The sequence below is a fragment of the Vipera berus genome (genome assembly GCF_964194415.1).
Source record: "Vipera berus genome assembly, chromosome: 6".
NCBI lineage: Eukaryota > Metazoa > Chordata > Lepidosauria > Squamata > Viperidae > Vipera > Vipera berus.
The window spans coordinates 82149559-82159408 of NC_138208.1; the positions used below are offsets into that span (position 1 = coordinate 82149559).

The 9850-nt window shown below is 41.0% G+C and overlaps 1 protein-coding gene across 1 annotated transcript in view; it reads right to left on the reverse strand.

Moving 5' to 3' along the window:
• Window positions 1-9288, reverse strand: part of LOC308670400 (solute carrier organic anion transporter family member 1A2-like) — a gene marked incomplete at both ends in the record, with an annotated part of 30826 nt that extends 21538 nt beyond the window's left edge. The window contains 2 exons of the mRNA XM_081331899.1: window positions 3783-3896; window positions 9253-9288. Of these exons, the coding sequence (XP_081188025.1) occupies window positions 3783-3896; window positions 9253-9288 (150 nt within the window). The remainder of the gene's footprint in view (window positions 1-3782; window positions 3897-9252) is intronic.
• Window positions 9289-9850: the final 562 nt, after the last annotated feature.

The following is a 9850-nucleotide window of genomic DNA, read 5'->3' on the forward strand; positions in this document are numbered from 1 at the left end:
GTCTTCCAGTGCTTGAGGGGCTTTCATAGAGAAGAAGGGGTCAACCTATCCTCCAAAGCATCTGAGGGCAGGACAAGAAGTAAGGGATAGAAACTTATCAAGAAGTGATCCAACCTAGAAGTAAGGAGAAATTTTCTGATAGTAAGAACAATTAATCAGTTGGACAGCTTGACTCCCATAGTTGTAGGTGTTCCATTGCTGGAGGTTTTCAAGAAAAGATTGGACATTTGTCAAGGATGGTATAAGGCAGGGGTCTTCAAACTTGGCCCTTTTATGACTTGTGGACTTCAACTCCCAGAATTCCTTAGCCAGCGTGCCTCCTGGTGTAAGGTCTCCTGCCTTGGGCAGGGGATTAGATTAGAGGACTTCCAAGGTCCCTTCCAGCCATATGATGCTATGGCCTCCAAGCAGAAACAAAGCAGGCCAGGCACTCTTTCACAAAGTTGTTGTGAACCTTAAATGAGGAACAATCCCATCCGTGCTCTGGCCCTGAGCTCCTTAAGAAAAGCTGAATTATAGCAGGGGTGTCAAAACTGGCGGCCAACGGGCCGTATGCGTCAACGCACAGGCCACACCCACCCCGGCTCCGCAAATACAAAAAACATCGTGATATGTCACGATATGTCACATGATGCAATCGAGTTTGACACCCATGAATTATAGCATTTCATCCCCCAGAAGCAAGAGGAGCCTCCTGACTTCTGTTTTCCTCAAAAAGTGCTAAAACTTGGATTGGCAACTTAGCACAGATATCTAAAAGAAAGATGCGGCCCTGGAGGTGTGGGATCTTTGAATAATGTTTTCAGTATCTAGGAGTTTCTTTGATTAATGTTTCTAATTCCCTGAAGCAACAAAGCAAAGTTCTTCATGAGGAACTAGTCTCAGAAGGACTGGGTCAAACCTGTCAAGGACAAGGATCATACATAGTTTTAACAGAATAATAGAGTTGGATGGGAGCTAGGAGGTCATCTAGTCCAAACTCCTGCTGAGGCAGGAAACCCTATACCCACAACATTTGGAGACAAGTTGTTCCACTGATTAATTGTTCTGTCAGGAAATTTCTCCTTAGTTCTAGGTTGGTTCTCTCCTTGATTAGTTTTTGAACTTTAGTACCTCACAAATTCACTTCCTGAATATAACAATGAGCATTAACAAGATCATGCTAAGAATATTATGGGATGCTATAAAATGTTACATGTTACATGGATAACATCAGCAATGAGTCAAATGATGTTAACCAATGAAAGAACACGTTCCATATCCAGTATGTTTGAAATGTATATAAAATGATTTTCTAACTTGCTTTCTCTTTGAGAGAGATGCCTCCTCTTGCTTAGGCATAAATAAAAGAGATATTAATTTACCTTTTTGGCTTGGATTCTATTTGGACAAAGCACACCAAGCTAATGAATCTTGCTGGTGTTTACAGTTAACTTTATATTGTGTGAAGTTGGCCAAGGGGGTGTTATTCAGGAGGCAAACAATGGCTTAAGAATATTTCTACTTTATTTGCATACACGTGTATTGGCACTGATGTCTTTTTCCCCTACAGTGGCCCAGTTTCCTTTCTTGACAAGCGTATGTATGCAATTGCTCCCTTTTTCTAGCTTTTCCAAGTGGTATTCCTGCTCCCTTATGTAACTGTAAGAACAGGCCTGGCTCTATCTGTTGCAAAGGTATCAGATTCAATCTCTAAAAGGCCAGGGTAATTTAAGACAGTTTAGCTTTAATCTCATTTGTTCGATTTGCAGACTATGGAAACCACCTGCAAAATTAGTAGGATATTCTTTTCTTCTCCCCCGAGAGTTAGAGTGGCAGTCTGGCACCCCAAAATTCTTGACAATTTTGAAAATGGAACTTTTTGGATAGGCCAAACGTTGAGCCAATAGAAATTATATTTTCTTGCCATAGACACATGTGCAAAGATTTCCATACCATGAACTCCATCTCTTTCAACATTACACCTTTTCTGTAATGGTATGTGGGAAAGACCTTGGGAGACCCCACAAAGAGAGGCTGCCTAAGGGAACGATTAGATAAGAGACAACACAGCCTGGAGCTGTTTAGTGGTGGGGCAAAAGAGGCTAGGAAGAGATGGCGGGTGAATTCTACTTCCACACTTGCAAGATTGACATCAGCCTTACCAGGTGGGCCAGACAGGAAATATGACTAGGTGAACCAATTCTGCTTTATTTTAAGGCTACATTAAACAAATCTTGCAAATCTGAGAGTCTGAAAGTGTCAATTTAACTTTTCACGTGGAACTTTTGGCATAAAACCAACGTTGTTTATATTTTAACAGATGTTCAGATTCTTCCAGGCAAGGAATCAGGAGGTTAGTCAAGTCTACAAAGTATTATTAATTTATTGTCAATGGGTTAGCCTTGTTTGCCCTTTTGTTCTCATGTTTTTTGCTTTTGTTATGCTTCTCTCTTTCTCCTTTTAATTGTTGTCTTGATGTTTCTAACCATGTTCACTGCCTAGAATCGCCTTGTCAAGATGGGCAGCCATATAAATCAAAATAAGGAAATAATACATCTTTCACTGCATCTAGGACAAACGTTCTCCCAAATTCGATCCCCTTTCTCTGTAGGAATCCCACTGACATTAATCTAACCTGGTCCTGAATGGACATGTATAGAATTCAGTGTGTGTGTGTGTGTGTGTGTGTGTGTGTGTGTGTTTGTGTGTGTTTATTTGTAGGACAAGAAACTATAAACTCAGCACAATCCAGGACAGTTTATTCCTAAAATTTGTTTCTTCATTGTGTTATTATTTTCCAAAACAGCCTGGCTTTGTTTTTGTTTTTCTAAAGAGCATTTATATTCACTCTTCCATGTTTTATACTCATAGCTTCCTAAAGTTAGTCTCAGACCGAACTGAAAAAGAAAAAAAAAATCTGATTAAAACTCTGCAGTCTGTAATTACTACTAACCATTTCATTAGTGGAATTATCTACTCTGCGGCTGGGGTCTCTTCTCTGCTGTATGGGTCTAGACCAGGGGTAGGCAACCTTGGCTCTTTTATGACTCGTGGACTTCAATTCCCAGAATTCCTGAGCCAGCATGGACTTGAAGTCCACGAGTCATAAAAGAGCCAAGGTTGCCTAATGTTTCTCAACCTTGCCAACTTTAAGATGTGTGGTCTTCAACTCCCAGAATCCCTCAGCTGGCTGCTTAATTCAGGTATATATTAACATAGCTTCCAGAATAAAGGTCCAGTTTAAAGTCCATTGGCACTAGCAAAAAACTGTTAGTTCACAAACCCTGACCTTATTTAATGCATAAAGCAACTGCCTCTTTCAACCCTTCAGTTTTCAATTTCAACTGGCGGTAAAAGAATTTGAGAGAATCAACAGATTAGACTCAACGTACTCTGAAACACTCTCTTCCAATTTTACATCTGGGTTCAAAGTACTAAGCCTAAACTTAGGGTAAGAGTCCAACGTTACGACATTTACCTCACATGGGATAATAAACCATATTATTTCTTTACCTGTTGGCCACATCCCCAAAGGCACCGAACTACTCTGAAGAACAAATCATCTAATCCCCAGTTAACGTGTTTGTAAATCCACTCTGTGGATGCAATTCACTCCACGATGGAAGGTTCTCACATTCCTTCCAGTTGGGTTTTAAAGTTATGAATGAATGATCCTACAAAATAACATATATCGCCAGTTGGATTTCCCCAAGCAATCTATGTACAAGCATGTACATCAAATACGTTTTATACTGTACTGACTTATAAATTGTAAGATGGGAATTGTAAGATCCTGATACCTTCAGTTTGGACAGGGAACAGGCAGACAGTAACTTCTTACGGCCCTTCATGTCACTTTTCGGACCAGCTACGATGTCCTCTTTGTGGCTATTTGCCTCAGCCTTGCTGACCGTCTTGAAGAAGGGAGAGAGAAACAAACATGGATGTCATGATCAAACAAGCTTTCAAAACTAGAGAGAGAGATGTAGATATTTGGGGGAGCTAAGCTGAAGAGACCACTAGAAGCAAATGGAAGTGTTAAGATACAGGCATTAATTTTCCATTTTTGTACATGAAATTTCTACTGAAACTGTTGACTCTAAGTATCAGAAAAGAGATAGAACTAGATCTTAAGCCCTTTTGAAAAGTCTGAAATATGGAGAAACTCTTGATTTAAGCCCCATTATAAATGCAAACAGGGATAGTAATTTTATTTATCGAATTTTAGGTCCTGACCCAAGCTCTACATGGTCCTTGGAAACCAAACTTTAATGTTAGATACAATCTGTAACAGATCTGCAACATTTCTTCCTACTCCAATATAGTGCAGTATAGCTTTATTGATTAGGCAATTGGTCATATAAAAAAAATAGGTGTCAGCAGCAAAAAATACAATAAAATATAATAAAATACAATAAAAGAGCCTTGGTGGAGCAGTGGGCTAATGCCTCCTTAAGTAACACCAGCTGCCTGCAATTAGTGCAGGTTCGCATCCCACCAGGCTCAAGGTTGACTCAGCCTTCCATCCTTCCGAGGTAGGTAAAATGAGGACCCAGATTGTTGGGGGCAATTAAGCTGACTTTGTAATAATGCCGCTTGGGGTGTGTGTCAAAGCCCTAATAAGCAGGCATATACTGTACATAGAATGAAGGCTACTGCTAAGCTTGTAAGCCGCCCTGAGTCTTCGGAGAAGGGCGGGATATAAATGGAATTAAAAAAAAAATAACATAAGGTGAAGTAACATGAGATAAAACAGAGGCAGATCAAATGGAATGAAAGATAAAAGAGTGAGATAACATAAAATAAAATAGAATGCTGAAGCATCAGATGAGTACTGAAATACAAAACAGCGCATGTTTAATCGAAGGCATCCTTTTTAACAATGCTAGACCAATGTGTTCATCTGAAAAGCTCTGACTAGAAACTTAGCAGTTCTAAAGATTACATATGTGATTATACCCTCAACCACAAACTGCCTAAGTGCAGGACAAGATGTAATAGGTGGAAAGTAATCAAGGAGAGAAGAAACCTAGGGTGACATTTTCTGACAGTGACTGCAATTAACCAGCGGAACAGCTTGCCCCCAGAAGTTGTGAGTGCTCCATCACTGGAAGTTTTCAAGAAGAGATTGGACAGTCATTTGTCTGGAATGATATGGGGTCTCCTACTCGAGCAGTTGGTTGGACTAGAAGACCTCCAAGGTCCCTTCCAACCCTATTATTCTATGATCTATAATCTGATCATGATGATGATGAGTCGTGTCTAACTCTTGGTGAGTCTATGGGCCAGGTCTCTCCACGTATTCCAGTTTTGCACTACTTCTTTGAGTGATCTATATTGTAAAGGAAATTAGATACTCCCGTCCTTTTCAGCTCTTCTGATTTTTCCATCCATCCACTGTGCTGTATTCCATACAGGAAGAGGTAAAAAGTGATCAGTACCTTTCTGGATGCGGGTGAAGAAGGAGAGTGCAAAAGTGGGCTTGAAACTCAACATTAAGAAAACGAAGATCATGGCATCTGGCCCTCTCAATTCCTGGCAAATGGATGGGGAAGAAATGGAGGTAGTGACAGATTTTATTTTCCTGGGCTCCAAGATCACCGCAGATGGGGACTGCAGCCAAGAAATTAAAAGACGCTTGCTCCTGGGGAGGAAAGCCATGGCAAATCTAGACAGCACACTAAAAAGCAGAGACATCACCCTGCCAACAAAAGTGCGTATAGTCAAGGCTATGGTCTTCCCAGTTGCAATGTATGGCAGTGAAAGATGGACCATAAGAAAGGCTGAGCGCCAAAGAATTGAGGCCTTTGAACTATGGTGCTGGAGAAGACTCCTGCGAGTCCCTTGGACTGCAAGGCGTTCAAACCGGTCAGTCCTAGAGGAGATCAGCCCTGAGTGCTCTTTAGAAGGCCAGATCCTGAAGCTAAAACTCAAATACTTTGGCCACCTAATGAGAAGGAAGGACTCACTGGAGAAGAGCCTCATGCTGGGAAAGGTTGAGGGCAAGAGAGGAAGGGGACGACAGAGAATGAGGTGGCTGGATGGAGTCATTGAAGCAGTAGGCATGAGCTTAAATGGACTCCAGAAGATGGTAGAGGACAGGAAGGCCTGGAGGAACGTTGTCCATGGGGTCGCGATGGGTCGGACACAACCTTTCTGGATGATGAAAGGACCTTAGCGATAGGCACAAAGGAATTACTCTCCATTTCTTTTGTACAAAAAACAACTCCTAATTGCTAAGGCACAAGGCTATGACCAAGAGATCAGGAATCATGGAAGTTCTACACGACACCTGACCCAGCCTTACTATGTGCCATAAAATCCAGTCCAATCTTGTGGAAGGGAAGCATTTTCTAATCTCGCTATAGTGCAGGGGTAGGCAACCTTGGCTCTTTTATGACTTGTGGACTTCAACTCCCAGCATAGCTGGCTCAGGAATTCTGGGAATTGAAGTCCACAAGTCATAGAAGAGCCAAGGTTGCCTACCCCTGCATCTAGTGGAAAGGAACACAAGTAATATGGAGTCAGGAAGTTACGCTTTTTGAGGATTAGCACATCCTTCAATCATTCTTCTCCAAGTTCTTAAGTAGTCCTCGACTCACAATCACAAGTAGGCCCACAATTTCTGTTGCTAAGCGAGACAGTTCTTAAGTGAGTTGTGCCCCATTTTACAACCTTAAGGAAACCTGGTTTCCCCATGGACTTTGCTTGTCAGAAGGTTGCAAAAGGTGATCACCTGATCCCCAAACACTGCAACCCCCAAACATATGAGTCAGTTGCCAAGCATCTGAATTTTGAACACGTGACCGAGGGGGAGGCTGCAACGGTCGTAAGGGTGAAAAGCAATCGTAAGTTCACCTTTTTCAGTGCCATTGTAACTTCGAAGGCCACGAAACAAACCGTAATAAGTGAAGGACTAAACTGTCCCTATAGAAAGAATGACTCAGCGGGTGGCAATAAATTGGAATATTGGAAACCAAGTAAGGTTAAGCCTGGTTAATATGTGGATGGGGAAATATGTGGAAATCCCACTCTCCAATTGTTGGGGATCGGAGTGATCCCAAATAGCTTAACTTATGTTTGCAGCTGGGGGCCAAGATTTACAGTGCTAAGCAAAATGATTACAAAGTGGGTTGTGCGCAATTCTGCAACCCCTTTTATTTTTGGCCACAATTGTTAATGGAATCACTGCAGCTGTTAAGTGAATCACACGGTTGTTAAGCAAGTCCAGCCTCCCCCATTGACTTCTCTTTTCTGAAGCCAGCTGGGAAGGTCGCAAATAGCTATCGCATGACCCCGGGACACTGTGACTGTCGTAAATATCTGCTGGTTGCCTATGCCCAAATTTTGATCACGTTGACTGTGGAGATGCTGCAATCGTCATAAATGTGAGGAGTGTTCTTAAGCCACTTTTTTTTCAGTGACATTGTAACTTCAGTCACTAAACAAATGGTTGCAAGCCAAGGGCTAAACTCAATAATCACATTAAGGTGACAGTATCCTGGAGATGGGTTTTTAAATAAGTTTTAATTTTTAACTGTGTAGTTAATTTATTTTGGGGCTGTTATTTAATTCTTTTTTAATTTTTGTATTGTTGTTTTGTATTGTTGTTAGCCGCCCTGAGTCCTTCGGGAGATAGGGCGGCATATAAGTCCCAAAAATAAATAAATAAATAAATAAAATCTCTTAAAGTGCAAATCAACCGAAAACAGTAAGTCAGAGTAAAATAGGATATCCTGGACATATCCTGCACTGCAAAATTTTGTTGTAGATCCTCCTTGTATGAACTTAATTCAAATACTCGATACCTTTGGGCACGATCAGAGTTATAACAGTGCAAATCAGGCAAAGAAAGAAGTGGGATTGAATGGGTACGTTTATTGGCAAAAGACTAGGTAAATGGTCCCATCTGGAGTAGCAACTTCTTCTTTCTTTCTAATATACAAGCAGTAACCATTTACTCCTACGGAGAAAACCTCAAAGGCTGCACCTGGATCATAACACTGGAAAAACGAATCTATCCCCCATCTCTGTTTGTCAATGACATTGTCCAGCAGTGTGCGCTCTGCCTTCCTCCTTCTCCCACTCCTTCACTGCTTGAACCTGGGTTCAAGTCCACCACCCCATGGAATTCCCTTTAGACTTGTTTTCTCAGCCCAGCCAACCTCCCAGGACAGCTGTTGCGGCAGAAAATAAGAAGAGAGATTGCTACGAACACTTCTTGAATGAAAGAAAGGATACAATGCACAAATCCGTGCATCAAATCAGTGAATCAAGCTATGTATTTATTTAGGATTTATCCAGGCTCAGGGCAGCGTAAAAACAGGAAAAAAAATCAAGCAGTTAATTCCCACCACTGCTGAATAAAAACAATCCTGGCAAAAATCATTCAGAGGAAGATTTATAGAATTCTCCTCAAATTGGACATCATCTAATTCACCAGAGCTGCAATTGAATCCATGCCCATTTGTACATAAATCTTCCTTGTCCACTAAGCAATTTGAAAACACATCATAGCACATTTATTAAACAGTAGCAGGTTCCTCCTCCCCCCACAATTTCTGCTTGTGAAATTGTGGCAGCCTACAGTAGTATTGTTTTAAATACTTGGCCCATTCATTCAAAGAAAGCCCATGAAAAAAACGAATATGCTGTAATCTGGGATTTGACAGCATGTATTTCCCTGCCTGCAAGTTACCCTAAGACCAAGCGTATTAACTTTTTGATTCTTTTTTTTTTAAATTAAACTAACTTCAGTTTCTGGCTTTATGCTTGATAAACGGCATTTCTCTTCCTCCTTCAAAATGCCTGAGTAAGTATTCATTTTTAATATTTTTACCGGATGGATTTACTCCCCTCAAAATAATTAGAAGACCTTCTTCCCTCTTTCCTCCCTTGAATACGACGGACCTACCTCTATCGTAGCCATACCTTGGAGATTCTGTTCGAGGCAAATCAGAGGCTCTGCTTCCCAAATTTTATACACTTTGGGAATTTCTTCTGGAAAAAAAGCAGGACTGGCGTATTGAACAAAAACTTTTCAGCAGTAAGGAAAACGAGAGCGAAGAGAACAGCCTTGGAAAGTACATTTTTGTTTGTCTATGAAACCCTTGTTTTGCTCTACAGTAGGTCTTTGACTTGAGCCAAAAGAATAACCTGAATAACAAACGGATCTAAGACACAGACATACTGCATAACTGTGCTGGAATGTCCTTTTGGCACATTCACACAACAAACTGGGCTTAGTCAATTAGCTGGAATATCACCCACCTTGATGTTGTCATTTGTCTTGATGTCAGTTTCCATTTTGGACCAAAATTAGATTATATGTAGATTATACAGTATGTAATATTTGTGCTGCTTTCTCCTTCACCTTCTCCTCCTCCGTCTTCTCTTTCTCCTCCTCTTTTCCTTCTCCTCCTTCTCCTCCTTCTTCTCTTTCTTCTTCTCCTCCTTCTCTGTTAAGGACTGAATCTCTAATCCCCAAACAATTTTAATCCACCAGGTCTTTTATTACCTTCATGTCTGGCAAGAACATTGCCATTAACCCCTGAAGACTTACTCTCCTGTTCACTAAGAGCAAAAGAAAAGACTCTGAAAAATATGTGTTGCTCATAGGGGATTTTGAGATACAGATCCCAGTTGTATGCGGTCTCTTAGGATGCATCCCTAACTACATTACAAGTAAAAGTTCTCCATTAAGCTGGACTTGGTTCCCGGTGATTTCATGTATGCATCTAGGTAGTTTTCTTGGCAATAATATGGAAATGGCTTCCCAGTTTTCTGCCTTCGGAAATGTTTGTCCAACTTCCCAATCTAGCCTATAACCTGGAATTCCACAGGTGCTCAAAGCTACTAAGCTTCCAAA